Source organism: Entelurus aequoreus, linkage group LG06, assembly GCF_033978785.1.
Source record: "Entelurus aequoreus isolate RoL-2023_Sb linkage group LG06, RoL_Eaeq_v1.1, whole genome shotgun sequence".
Taxonomy (NCBI): domain Eukaryota; kingdom Metazoa; phylum Chordata; class Actinopteri; order Syngnathiformes; family Syngnathidae; genus Entelurus; species Entelurus aequoreus.
In genome coordinates, this window is record NC_084736.1 from 488,239 (window position 1) to 503,094 (window position 14,856).

At 37.0% G+C, this 14,856-nt stretch overlaps 1 protein-coding gene across 3 annotated transcripts; it reads left to right on the forward strand.

Annotated features, from left to right (window-relative positions):
* Nucleotides 1-724: 724 nt before the first annotated feature.
* LOC133651705 (AN1-type zinc finger protein 2B-like) lies at nt 725-14,414 on the forward strand. Of its 3 annotated transcripts, none has more exons than XM_062049740.1 (10): nt 725-883; nt 3,432-3,517; nt 3,593-3,687; nt 7,404-7,535; nt 10,169-10,320; nt 10,403-10,507; nt 12,748-12,826; nt 12,906-12,982; nt 13,893-13,977; nt 14,122-14,414. In XM_062049740.1, the coding sequence occupies exons 2-10, from the start codon at nt 3,463-3,465 to the stop codon at nt 14,158-14,160; spliced, it is 819 nt and encodes a 272-aa protein (XP_061905724.1). In that variant the 5' UTR covers nt 725-883; nt 3,432-3,462; the 3' UTR covers nt 14,161-14,414. The 3 variants fall into 3 exon arrangements, with proteins under 3 accessions (XP_061905724.1, XP_061905725.1, XP_061905726.1); XM_062049741.1 differs by having other exon boundaries at nt 12,751-12,826; XM_062049742.1 differs by lacking the exons at nt 10,403-10,507; nt 12,748-12,826; nt 12,906-12,982; nt 13,893-13,977; nt 14,122-14,414 and having other exon boundaries at nt 10,169-10,324.
* The last annotated feature ends 442 nt before the right edge of the window (nt 14,415-14,856 follow it).

Here is a 14,856-nt window from a genome sequence, read left to right on the forward strand (position 1 = left end):
TAATATATAAATAATATAAATATATTCTACATATACTCTACATTTAAGTGCAGTCAATAAGTCCATAAGCACACATGATTGTGCGTGCTGCTGGTCCACTAATAGTACTAACATTTAACAGTTAATTTTACTCATTTTCATTCATTACTAGTTTCTATGTAACTGTTTTTATATTGTTTTACTTTCTTTTTTATTCAGGAAAATGTTTTTAATTGATTTATCTTATGTTATTTTATTTTTTAAAAAGGACCTTATCTTCACCATACCTGGTTGTCCAAATTAGGCATAATAATGTGTTAATTCCACGACTGTATATATCGGCATCGGTAATTAAAGAGTTGGACAATATCAGAATATTGGATATCGGCAAAAAGCCATTATCGGACATCCCTAATATTATTGTATATGTTTTCATTTTGCATGTTTTATTTTTGCATTTCCGCATTGTTGAATTCCAATAGGTTGTCCTTTTTAACGGCATATTCGCTGCTTTGAGGATCTAATAATAGAAAAGCGCGATATAAAATCTAATTCATTATTATTAATTATTACACGGTTCGGAAATGAAGTGGGCTTTTTATAAGAACGTCTGCTCACTATGAGTAGTGGAAATAATTTCGAACATTCCAGACTGTTCTGGAACCGCCGCGTGTGACGTAACACGTCCGTTGTGGGCGGGGCGTGAGGACGCTGCCTTGCGTCCAGTGGGCGGGGCGTGAGTGACGTCCATTAATACAGCAAAGTACTCCGCTGCCGTCCAGACTTGAAGGACAATATTGACAACCAGCAGGTCGCACTTAGACTTCTTTAACTCGAATATAACCAAGTCATTCAACGACATTTTCCACCGGAGGACCACAACTCGACGAGTTAGCGCGAACTGGTGAGGAAAAACATCGCGACAACATGTCCGCTAAAGCTAACGTTAGCTAACATTTCTCTCAGAATTGGCTGAACAGTGACGTGATTTCCAGCTAGTTAAGCGTATTTAAGGTGCAGTAATGTTACTTTATGTCGACCTAAGTGTTAATTTTAGGCTAAGTTGCCATGGTGACGCTTGCTATCTGCCAGCCACAGAATGTCAGCTTTCATGGTCGTTAATGATGAATTAACTTAACTGTATATTATCCTGAACTAGTCAGTCTCTAATGGCATTACATCATGTATATTATTAGTCAGTCTTTAATGGCATTACACCATGATTATGTAACTCTACTCAGCACGCTGGGTTAGTCTTGTCTGGCTTACTAGCTGTTGTAAATAACGACGTAACGTTTGAGTATAAAGCTCAATTTATTAAACGTGAGTTAATGTACAATCTCATTGCTCTTAGTTCCGGTCACTGCTTGTTTTTGACAACTAGCATGACTTGACAGAATTGTCCCCAGCTAGTTAGCTGCGTAGCTAACATCCGCTTGAGACTTCCTGTTTACATCAGCACCTTTTTTTATTTTTTTATTTTTTAACTTTTATTTATAAATGTCAACATTTACACAAACAGACAAGAAACAATCATCAAAATAAGTACAAAAAGAGTACAAAACAGCGCCAGGGGGTTGTAAATTCAAAGTAACTAAAATAGAATGCAAAATATATATATATATATATATATATATATATATATATATATATATATATATATATATATATATATATATATATATATATATATGTATATGTGTGTGTGTGTATATATATGTATATGTGTGTGTGTATATATATATATATATATGTGTGTATATATATATATATATATATATATGTGTATATATATATATATATATGTGTGTGTATATATATATATATATATATATATATATATATATATATATATATATATATATATATATATATGTGTATATATATATATATATATATATATATGTGTATATATATATATATATATATATATGTGTATATATATGTATATATATATATATATATATATATATATATATATATATATATATATATATATATATGTGTGTGTGTGTATATATATATATATATATATATATATATATATATATATATATATATATATATATATAAAATAGACAAAGTGCAAAGCCACAGGCTCACTCAATTTCAGTAAATAACTTAAATTTGGAAGACAGCATAATCGTTTTCACAGCTTTTTGGTTGTTAGAGGTAGAGAGTAGGGCTGGGCGATATGGCCTTTTTTTAATATCTCGATATTTTTAGGCCATGTCACGATATACGATATATATCTCGATATTTTGCCTTAGCCTTGAATGAACACTTGATGCATGTAATCACAGCAGTATGATGATTCTATGTGTCTACGTTAAAACATTCTTCTTCATACTGCATTAATATATGCTCATTTTTAACTTTCATGCAGAGAAGGATATCACAACTAAAAGTGTATTTATTAAACAGTTATTAAGCAGTGGTGCAAACATTCATGTCATTTCCAAAATAGAAAGTGCAAGATTGTCAGAGACATTTTAAAACAAGCGATTAGTTTAAAACATGATGTCGCACAAGATATTTCAATAAGTGTCAAAAATGAGCTGCATAATAGGAAATCAAATAGTGTTCGTCCTTTGCTATGTGGTAGGTTCCTGCGGACGTTATCTACTTCTGTTGACTCTTTTTTTCATACGGTGTTGATGTGGAAATGTTTGCCTCTGCATTTTGATGGTGTGGCACCGAACGGAGATGTTGACATGCAGAGTTTCAAGCACTCTTCAGGTGACTTTTCAAATGATGCTACATATTAGCAGTAATGCTACTTTTTGTAGAAACGCTTTCGCCCCACACTTGACAAATTACAGTTGTCTGTTCGACATATTCCCACTTGAAGCCAAACCACCGCCAGACGATGGACCCCGTGCTGTTTTTCTTGGGAATTAATTCTTCATTTGTTACCAGATTCGCACCTTCTTTCTCTCATATTACCACTCGCGTCACAGCTAACTTTAGCCATGCTGCTACCTCTCTGCTCAAGGAGGGCGTATACGTATGTGACGTATGACGTGACGTGTGTAGAAGGTGCGCTTGTTGTCTGTGAGAAGGAGCGACAAGAGCCTGTAGTGTAATGCCCGCATCTAAAAGCAACTGCGTGAGAACAAATACTCGAATATCACGATAGTCATTTTCTATATTGCACAGAGACAAACCCGCGATATATCGCGTATATCGATATATCGCCCAGCCCTAGTAGAGAGTGTTTTAATGTAGAGTTCTAAATCTTTTTTAAAGGCGCAAAAAGACAGGTTCAATACAATTGAATACAAAACTTAGCCAATAGTATAATGAGGTTGCAAAGGTAAAATTCCTTTTCAAATTTTTGTTCATATAGTGTAAAACCAAATATCACATCTTTAAAACAAAGCACAAATTTGTCATGAATATTGTTACATCAGCACCTTATTTGTCACATCTTTGTCCTCTTTTCTCTTCAGCTGAGCCTCTACTTGGGTCTATTTTAATGCCATGGAGTTTCCAGATCTGGGAGAACACTGCTCCGAGAAGACCTGCAAGCGTTTAGGTGCGCACTGCCCACGACAATGATCGTGACTTGCTTTTTGAACATGATTATAACACACTTGCCGTGTCACTCCAGACTTCCTTCCTATGAAATGTGATGCCTGTGAGGAGATATTCTGCAAGGACCACATCACCTACGAGCACCACAAATGTACCTCGTCCTACAAAAAGGTACCGTATTTTTCGGACTATAAATCGCAGTTTTTTTCATAGTTTGGCCGGGGGTGCGACTTATACTCAGGAGCGACTTATGTGTGAAATTTTTAACACATTACCGTAAAATATCAAATAATATTATTTAGCTCATTCACGTAAGAGACTAGACGTATAAGATTTCATGGGATTTAGCGATTAGGAGTGACAGGTTGTTTGGTAAACGTATAGCATGTTCTATATGTTATAGTTATTTGAATGACTCTTACCATAATATGTTACGTTAACATACCAGGCACTTTCTCAGTTGGTTATTTATGCCTCATATCCGGGTACTACGGCTTCCTCCCACCTCCAAAGACATGCACATGGGGATAGGTTGATTGGCAACACTAAATTGGCCCTAGTGTGTGAATGTGAGCGTGAATGTTGTCTGTCTATCTGTGTTGGCCCTGTGATGAGGTGGCGACTTGTCCAGAGTGTACCCCGCCTTCCGCCCAATTGTAGCTGAGATAGGCTCCAGCGCCCCCTGCGACCCCAAAGGGAATAAGCGGTAGAAAATGGATGGATGGATGGATATAACCTACACTTATTCAGCCTGTTGTTCACTATTCTTTATTTATTTTAAATTGCTCTTCAAATGTCTATTCTTGGTGTTGGGTTTTATCAAATATATTTCCCCCCCAAAAATGCGACTTATACTCCAGTGCGACGTATGTTTTTTTTCCTTCTTTATTATGCATTTTCGGCCGGTGCGACGTATACTCCGGACCAATTTATAATCTGAAAAATACGGTACATCAGTGTTGGCGTTAACGCACTTTTTGTGTCTTTTTACGAAATTGAAATAAAAAAGGACGCGCATTTCCGTGAGTCCACGTGTCCCCGGCACGCAGTTTTTTTAAACATTTTTACCGACCCTGCCTTCTCCAGGTCAAAGCTCCAGTTTGCTTAATTTTTTTTATCGCTTTTTTTTATTGTGACGGTGCACGTCTCTCTCTCTCTCTCTGGTAGGGCTGGGCGATATGGCCTTTTATTAATATCTCAATATTTTTAGGCCATATCACGATACACGATATATATCTCAATATTTTTGCCTTAGCCTTGAATGAACACTTAATGCATATAATCACAGCAGTATGATGATTCTATGTGTCTACATTAAAACATTCTTGTTCATACTGCATTAATATATGCTCATTTTAAACTTTCATGCAGAGAGGGAAATCACAACTAAGTCAATTTACCAAAAGTGTATTTATTAAACAGTTATTAAGCATTGGCACAAACATTCAAGTCATTTTCAAAACAGAAGATTGTCAGAGACGTTTTAAAACAAGCTGTTAGTGCACTTTTGTGCATGATGTCACTAAGATGACATATCAAAACAACACTAAATTAAAGTGCACTTTTTGTACAGAACGCCATTACAATACTTAAAAACAAAGTGCACTTTTGTGCATGATGTCACAAGATATTTCAATAACTGTCAAAAAAAAATGAGCTGCATAATAGGAAATCAAACAGTGTATGTCCTTTGCTATATGGTAGGTTCCTGCAGACGTTATCTCCTTCTGTTGTTGACTATTTTTTTCATACGGTGTGGATGTGGAAATGGTTGATTGGCTATTTTGTGGGTGTGGCACCGGCTGGAGATGTTGACATGTGGAGTTTCAAGCACTTCTCATTCTCTATCATGTGAGCCAATACAAATGATCTGGCCAGACATTTTACAAACAACACTGCCCTCTGGTGGCATGGAGCAGTGCATGCCACAGTAAATAAGGCAGAAAACTTCCCTAGCGGGTGACTTTTCAAATGAAATTACAAATTAGCAGTAATGCTACTATTTGTAGCAATGCTTTTGCTGCATACTTGACATATTACGGTTGTGTGTTCAACATCTTCCCGCTTGAAGCCAAACCACCGCCAGACGATGGACTCTGTGCTGTTTTTCTTGGAATTCATTATTCTTCCTACATTTGTTACCAGATTCGCACCTTCTCTCTCTCTCGTATTACCACTCGCACCACCTGCCACAGCTAACGTTACCATTCCGCTAACTCTCTGCTCCGCGAGGGCGTATGACGTTGCACGCGCAACAGTATGTGACGTATGTAAGAAGGTGCGCTTGTTTTATGTCTCTGTGAGAAGGAGAGACTAGAAAGAGTGAGAAAAGTCTGTAGTGTAATACCCACAGCTAAAAGCAAATGCGTGAGAATGTATACACGAATATCACGTTATAGTCATTTTCTATATCGCACAGACAAACCTGCGATATATCGAGTATATTCGATACATCGCCCAGCCCTACTCTCTGGCCAGGAGAGCGAGGACGCACCTTTGCGCTGACAGCGGGAGCAAGCGCGCTGTCTCAAAGACAATGTCAGTGTCGTGACTTGGAGAAGATAACCGGGTCAAATTTCCGTCCCCGTTTATTGCGTTTTTATTGGTTATTATCAAAGTAAAGAACTTTCCGGTACAATTTCTTACATTTTGATTTGAGGAGTGTTCAAAAGGAGTCTCTTGGAGAAGTGGCTGACAAGTTAGCAAGTGATATCATCAACGTCATTGTTTACTGAAGCAGAGATGCTGACTGTGCGTTATGATAAACATGCATGCGTCGCCAGGCTCTGCTTTTTATCCATAGACTTATCAGATGTAATTTTTTATTACCTATAGTAGGAGTGTCAAAAGTGTGGCCCAGAGGCCATTTGTGCCCCGCGGCTAATGTTTTAAAGGCACATTCTAAAAATACTATTAAAATAAACAAAAACATAACAAAAGTGGAATAAAAAAGCTTACAGGTGAAATGTAATTTAGAAAAAGTCGCAATGTTGCCTAATAAAACCAAGCTGTTTTTTTTCTTTAAAACTGTCATCGCTCAAAACATAGTATTGAATCAAAATCAATGTTTTTATGAATTATTGATCTATCCAAGGCTCCCGTTACTTCACATCAAATATTCCACTAAGAAAAATATTTTCTGTGGAAGATTTTGCATATTTTGTGTTTGCCATAAAAAAACATAGTTTTCTTTGACAAAAAGGGCAGAAAACAAACAAACCAAAAAACATTTAAAAAAACAAAAAACTTAGAATTGAGGGATAGATGTGAAGTTGATGTAGACTCCAGAGACTTAAGCATTAAATAAATAATATACAGTATGTATGCCCTCGCACACCATTATCATCATTACATGACCCAAGCAAACGACTTTTAACACTTTTATACTGAAATAAATACACCTACAACTTATTAAATACAAATATAGAAAAAACTACCTGCAGCGGTAAAGTTTAGATCTATGAAGGAAAGAAGAAAGTGAATGAATGTTTATAACTGAATACATATGCATAGAAATGTTTTTTTTTGCTTGTTTTTTTAATGAATTAATGTTTATGACAACCTTTTTCCAAAACACAATATAGAATGTGAGATATAACAGGATAATGCATACATTTATCATTTGTTTTGAAAACGCTTACAAAAAAGTGGGATCCCAAAAATTTACTGTGGGACCCCATTTTTATGACTTGATGTGGTCTCTGGGACCCCATTTTGAAAATTCCTAGCGCCAACACTGATACATTTATCTTATTTTTTCTGGACTTTTTGTATCTGCGCTGCAACCACTTAATTTCCCCATTGCGGGATTAGTAGAGTGTATCCTATCCTATTTTACTTCCGGTTTGTCGTGCTGTGTTTGAGTCTTTTGTCGTTTGTTTTCAAAGGATGTACAAGTTCCAGTATGTCCTCTGTGCAACACCCCGATTCCCACCAAGAGAGGAGAGATGCCCGATATCAAAGTCGGGGAACACATCGATCGGGATTGCAAATCGGACCCTGCACAAAGAAAAAGAAAGGTTTTTATTTCATCTCATATCTTGTAACCTTTTAAGTCCCTCGTCACAAAAATATATTTATTACATCCTAATACGACCGATTATCTGCGCCAATATTGGCGTTTAACGTACATTATCTTTGTTTTATTTTTTTACAACTCCAACAGAACTAGATCAGCAGATACAATATACACACATATAACTACCGTATTTTCCGCACTATAAGGCGCACCGGATTATAAGGCGCACCTTCAATGAATGGCATATTTCAAAACTTTGTTCATATATAAGGCGCACCGCAATATCAGGCGCATAGAATAGACGCTACAGTAGAGGTTGGGGTTACGTTATGCATCCATTAGATGGAGCTGCGCTAAAGGGAATGTCAACAAAACAGTCAGATAGGTCAGTCAAACTTTATTAATAGATTACAAACCAGCGTTCTGACAACTCTGTTCACTCCCAAAATGAATAAACAGCTGTTTTATTATTTTCCCCGAGGTAAAGTCAGTGACGTGGTGTTTTGTTTATCTTTTAACAACAGCAAGGTATAACATGTAGTGCAGCATTTATATCACGTAGTGGAAGGGAACTTTTCCCTGATTCAATAAACTGTTACGGTAAATCAAACGTTAGTGCAATCACAATATAGTAACACTCGAAATAGTGCAGAGCAATAACAATATATCAATAACTCAAAGTTGCTCAAACGTTAATGTCGCACAACACAACACACAAAATAAACATGTAAAGCTCACTTTATGAAGTTATTCCTCATCCACGAATCCCTCGAATCCTTCTTCTTCAGTGTCCGAATTAAACAGTTGGGCGGATACGGCATCCAATATGCCCGGCTCCGTCTCGTCGAAGTCGTCATTAATGGAGTCAGTGTCGCTGCTGCTCTATTCCCGTGTTCTACTGCGTGACTGATCGTCTTAACTTTAAACTCTGCGTCGTAAGCGTGTCTCTTAATAGGAGCCATTTTGGGGTCTTTACATAAACAAACAAATGGAAATCAAAACGGCACGCCTCGCGCAGTCATATCCCAGCATGCACCGCGCGCTTCTTCTACTTCTACAGGGGCGGCTGCTTACGGGGAAAATTAAGTCGGCGGCTGTTTACCATAGTTGCGATTGATTGATTGATTGAAACTTTTACCTGTTGGAAGCTCAATATTGGTCCATATATAAGGCGCACCGGATTATAAGGCGCACTGTCAGCTTTTGACAAAATTGGAGGTTTTTAGGTGCGCCTTATAGTGCGGATAATACGGTAAGTAGTATTAAAAATATAAATAATTAGTGAAGTTGATCATAATAACCACTTCTCAAGTGCCAACCCTTTTGCCTGCATGAGAAAAGTTCCCTTTTTGTTAGAGCCCAATTATTTTCATTTATATTCATTTAAAAATAAAATAAATCTCCAATTGTCAATTATTCCCCCTAAATATGTTTTCATATTTTACAGGGAATTTATTGGAGTTTTCATGATAATTTCTGCACTCTGCTGTTACTGTGGCGTTCCCCTGCCCCCATTTTGCTCCTTGCAGTGCTGGTGGTCTCTTATAGTTGCTTACCGGTCAAAACTTTAAATTTTTGCCAAGATATCCAGTTTTTGACCTTCTTTCTGGCATCTACCCAGCCCTGTTTTTTTTTGTGTTTGCTACTGCATGGAGTCGTTCGACAAGCCTCTTTTGAAAACAATCATTAAAGAAGCGCATGTTCCGTGATTCAATCAAATAACGCCACAGAGATGGATGGAAATGAATACAACAGAAAAAATATATATCTGCCAAAAATCTAAACTTTGTGTAAATATCTTGACAAATAGGAGACTTGTTATATAAGTAAAGAAGAGCAGGCAGCAGCTTCCACATTCTCATACTTTCTGTAACACCCAGGAAGAAATGTCAGCCAGCTTGAAAAATGTCTCAACTATAAGCTATGTAAAAGAAGCCAAGAGTTGTTTTTATTTACGTTTTCAGTATTGTAGGATTTTTCGCAAGGAAACCTTGTAATGTGTTAAATCCATAAACTGCTATAAAATTGAGTCAATGGAGAGTTATTGTGATGTAGAAAAAATATGCCATATTCTTACCAGTTTTTCCAAAGAAAATTCCCATATTTTGAAATGCAAATGTTAATGCAGGATTAGACACATGTAAAAAAAGGTGTTTGAAATCCCCTGGTAATCCATAACACAATATAGAATGTGAGATACAACAGGATAATGCATACATTTATTATTTGTTTTGAAAACGCTTACAAAAAAGTGGGATCCCAAAAATTTACTGTGGGACCCCATTTTTATGACTTGAATCAAAAACGTCGGACATTGTCGCTAATGGTCCGACGTTTTTTTTAAACAACTTAAGCCTTGTCCAGCTGTTTACTCACGTATACTATGCTAATGAATATCGGTTCCTTGACGTAGTAGTCTAAAAAAACATGAATTGATCTCTAAGAATTGTTACTTTCTTTTTAACTTGGCCTTCACAGTAAATACAGTTTGACCTTAACATCATGTTTCTATATATGTCATTTTCTTTAAAAAAAATTAAAATATCTGAACAATTGAGGTAGTCATGGAACATTTGAGGTTCCAACGTGTCAACACTTTGTTTACTATAATGACAGTAAACTTCTTCCCACCAGATATTCACCAACAGGTGTTCCAAAGGCGGCTGCAAGCAGAAGGAAATGATGAGAGTCACGTGTGGCCAATGTCATTTAAACTACTGTCTTAAGCACAGACACCCTCTTGACCATGATTGTAAGACTGATGGCAAACCTCTGTCCCAGTCCGGGTAAGAGCAGTGACTGTAAGAATGCTACACCACAGTAGCAATAATGTTGTCTAATTGTATTGCATATGTTTGGATGTTATAGACACGCTGCTTTAATGAGGGCCCAGTGTTCTTCCTCTGTCTCTTCGGGAGCTTCAAGATCAGTTTCTAATGGAATCGGTTCCAGTAGCAGAGGCCACAATAGCAAGTAAGGAACATTAATTACAAAGTAAAGTATGTACAAACACTTATGTTTAGGTAATATTGTATTGCTATGTTTAACAAAACAACTTACAGTGTTATTAGTAATCCACCATACATATGTGTGTTCAACAGGACTTGAGATGTTAAAATTGCTCAGAAAAGTGTATGGATGGTATTTTTATTTTGAACAATGGTAGTAACTAATATTGCTAATGCTAATGTCTAATTTACATAATTAGCACTGACGTCCATGCGTGTTATTCTTTAAAAAGGCTAAACATTTTTATACTTGCCGTATTTTTTGGGCTATAAGTCGCAGTTTTATTCATAGTTTGGCTGGGGGTGCGACTTATACTCAGGAGCGACTGATGTGTGAAATTATGAACACATTAGCGTAAAATATCAAATATTATTTAGCTCATTCACGTAAGAGACTAGACGTATAAGATTTCATGGGATTTAGCGATTAGGAGTGACAGATTGTTTGGTAAACGTATAGCATGTTCTATATGTTATAGTTATTTGAATGACTCTTACCATAATATGTTACGTTAACATACCAGGCACGTTCTCAGTTGGTTATTTATGCCTCATATAACGTACACTTATTCAGCCGGTTGTTCACTATTCTTTATTTATGTTAATTTGCCTTTCAAATGTCTATTATTGGTGTTGGGTTTTATCAAATACATTTTCCCAAAAATGTAACATATACTCCAGTGCGACTTATGTTTTTTTTTCCTTCTTTATTATGCATTTTCGGCCGGTGCGACTTATACTCAGGAGCGACTCATACTCCGAAAAATACGGTAATTTTTTTTTTTAAACTGGCAGCTAAATTGCCAGAATAAAAAAAATATAACTTCTAATGTTTTTCCATTAACAATATAATGTTGTAAAAAGAAATGTCAATTTAACACAAATTCTGGCAACTAAGCTGCCAACTTTTTGCGTAAAAACCCTCCCAAAAAACAGTGGTATTGTTTTCTTTCCGTTTACTGTAAAATGTTGTAAAAAATGTACAGTAAAGTTTTTACTGTAAAATGGACAGTCTACTTAAAACAATTTATATAATTAATAATGAAATCCAGAGGCAAATTCATACATTATTTGCTGTTACATGCGGCCCTCTGATGGCAGCCATAACTGCCATGTGGCCCTCAATAAAAAAACAGTTTGACATCCCTGATTTAAACTGTACCCTAATTGCTCTGTCAAACAACTTTTAGGGCACTTTTATATAGGGGTGTAACGGTACACAAAAATTTTGGCTCGGTACGTACCTCGATTTAGAGGTCCTGGTTCGGTTCACTTTTGGTACAGTAAGAAAACAACAAAATATACATTTTGGGGTTATTTATTTACCAAATTTGCAAAATCTTCCACCAAAAATATTTTTCTTAGTGGAATATTTGATGTGAAGTAACGGGAACCTTGGATAGGTCAATAATTCATAATAACATTGATTTTGATTCAATATTATGTTTTGAGCAATGACAGTTTGAAAGAAAAAAACAGCTTTGTATTATTAGTCAACATTGCAACTTTTTCTAAATTACATTTAACCTTTAAGCTTTTTTATTTCACTTTTGTTATGTTTTTGTTTATTTTAATAGTATTTTTAGAATGTGCCGTGGGCTACAAAACATTAGCTGTGGGCCGCAAATGGCCTCCGGGGCACACTTTTGACACCCCTGCTATAGATAATAAAAAATGAAATCTGATAAATCTATGGATAAAAAGCAGAGCTTGGCGACGCATGCGCGTTTATCATAACTCTCTCTCTTTCTCTGTCTCTGCCCCTGCGCGCACAATTTGTTTTGTTTTTAACCCCTTCTTGACCCTGAACGTACATTGAAAATACATGCAACCCTAACTCAAAATGCCGGACATTTGAGGCATTTAAGAAACTCCGCCCTGACAGCTCCGCCAAAGAGGACATGTCCGGTGAAAAGATGACGTATGGTCAGTCTATCGTAGCCCGTTAGCTGCTAGCATGCCGTGTGTTGTGCCTCGGTGTACATTGTTTACACAACGTGCGTTACGCTACTTAATATGTCCGTGTGGAAACTCGTTCGGTACACCTCCGAACCGAACCGGAACCCCCGTACCGAAACAGTTCAATACAAATACACGTACCGTTACACCCCTACTTTTATATGATATAAAAAATTGCAATAATGTCGAGTGGGAGCCGTTATGGTTGTTTACTGTGCACCCACCTCTTCCCTTCTGTTCCTCCAGCAGCACCAGCCGAGCCATCCCCACTTCGGTATCGGCGCAGAACGTGGCGCAGCCGCAGGCCTCGTTTCAGGCGGGGATGGTACGCAATGATCCGAAGCACAGCGGGAGCTTTCCGTTTCATCCTCACCCAAACAACTCTCTTTTTTTCTGGGTGTCAGACGGAGGAGCAGGCCTTACAAAGAGCTGTAGAGATGTCCCTGGCGGAGTCCAGACAAGACACTCCGCCAGCCCTCAGGTCAGCAAATCAATGGGGTGCTAAAACACAACTAACCTCGTCTGTTGGTGTTAGTGCTATCTCAACATAACAGGCATCCAAATGAGGCGATGGCAACCTCAGATACGCTACTCTCCTCATTTCAAGACATTTAGAACAGGGGTCACCAACGCGGTGCCCGCGGGCACCAGGTAGCCCGTAAGGACCAGATGAGTAGCCCGCTGGCCTGTTCTAAAAATAGCTGAAATAGCAGCACTTACCAGTGAGCTGCCTCTATTTTTTAAATTTGATTTATTTACTAGCAAGCTGGTCTCGCTTTCCTCGACATTTTTAATTCTAAGAGAGACAAAACTCAAATAGAATTTGAAAATCCAAGAAAATATTTTAAAGACTTGGTCTTCACTAACTGACTGATTTGGTGTCCAGTTCAAAGTGTGACATGATTTATTTAAAAATTGGAGAGTTGACTTTTGTATTTTACATGAGTTATTATTTGTACAAACATGGTACAAAGTCATTCATGATTTGTTCAAAAATGTTAGTGGCTAGCTAGTTAAAATGGGATATTGTGATTTCACAAGACTGTCTTAGAAGTGATCATTTGGTTCAATTTGAAAAATGTGCACTTAGAGACAATATAAAAATAAATTGTTGCATATTGAAATTTATGTTTCTATATATATTTATTGTGAGAAATCACTAATATGATCAGTGTTTCCACAAAGATAAATATCATTAATTATTAATAATAACATAGAGTTAAAGGTAAATTGAGCAAATTGGCTATTTCTGGCGATTTATTTAAGTGTGTATCAAACTGGTAGCCCTTCGCATTAACCAGTACCCAAGAAGTAGCTCTTGGTTTCAAAAAGGTTGGTGACCCCTGATTTAGAACATGTGTTCATAAGAAGAATGTGTGTTTGTGTGTCAGCCCGCAGGAGCAGGAGGACCTGGCGTTGGCTCAGGCCCTGGCCGCCAGTGAAGAAGAATACAGACGCCAGCAGCAGAGACAACAGGTACTAGCTATGCTATGCTAGCATGTAGGTACACTGCCACCTTATCTTCTTTTCTGGCTGCAAGAGATGAAATGATAGCACTTTTCATCATGTTAATGAAAAAGAACTTGCTGGGCGTCTAATTGAAACTTCTTTTCTTTTCAGGGCAGAGAGTCAAAACAGTCCAACTGCAGCCTTTCTTAATCTTGGGCTGCTGGATTTTAACTTCAAACTGTGCTAATGCTACACTGCAAACCTCACCAATGGGACTATCAACATCCAGAGATTGTTTTTCCAAACAAAAAGAAGAAACCATCACAAAGCTGCTCACTTGTCGCCTTCTGTACACTACAAACCAAGCACACCATCACCCAGGTTGTCAATCATTTGCTCTGTATATATTTTATATGCTAATATTGCCACCTATGAAGAATGAATGAATTATTTCAGACCTGCAACTCTAATTTGCTCTTTTTTTTTTTTTGCGAAATGGTGCTTAGCAGTGTCATGGATATTCCACATGTGTCCAGCAGAGGGCAGTATATACCATGAACAACCATGACATAAATCATGTTCATCAGTGAATCCTACATCATTCGACCTCAACTATTATTAGGAACACAGAGTCCATAGCAAAACACAATAGTAATAATATAATCAATGTTTGGAAAATTTCTTATAAAAAATGATTACCGTATTTTTCGGAGTATAAGTCGCACTAGCCGAAAATGCATAATAAAGAAGGAAAAAAACATAAGTCGCACTGGAGTATAAGTCGCATTTTTGGGGAAAATGTATTCGATAAAACCCAACACCAAGAATAGACATTTGAAAGGCAATTTAAAACAAATAATAGTGAACAACAGGCTGAATAAGTACGTTATATGAGGCATAAATAAC

Excerpts from the sequence above, each read along its gene's own strand:
- LOC133651705 (XM_062049740.1), top strand. The coding sequence starts at position 3,463 with ATGGAGTTTCCAGATCTGGGAGAACACTGCTCCGAGAAGACCTGCAAG. Across the intron at positions 10,321-10,402 it reads AAACCTCTGTCCCAGTCCGG|ACACGCTGCTTTAATGAGGG; the intron begins GTAAGAGCAGTG and ends TGGATGTTATAG. Across the intron at positions 12,827-12,905 it reads CCTCGTTTCAGGCGGGGATG|ACGGAGGAGCAGGCCTTACA; the intron begins GTACGCAATGAT and ends TCTGGGTGTCAG.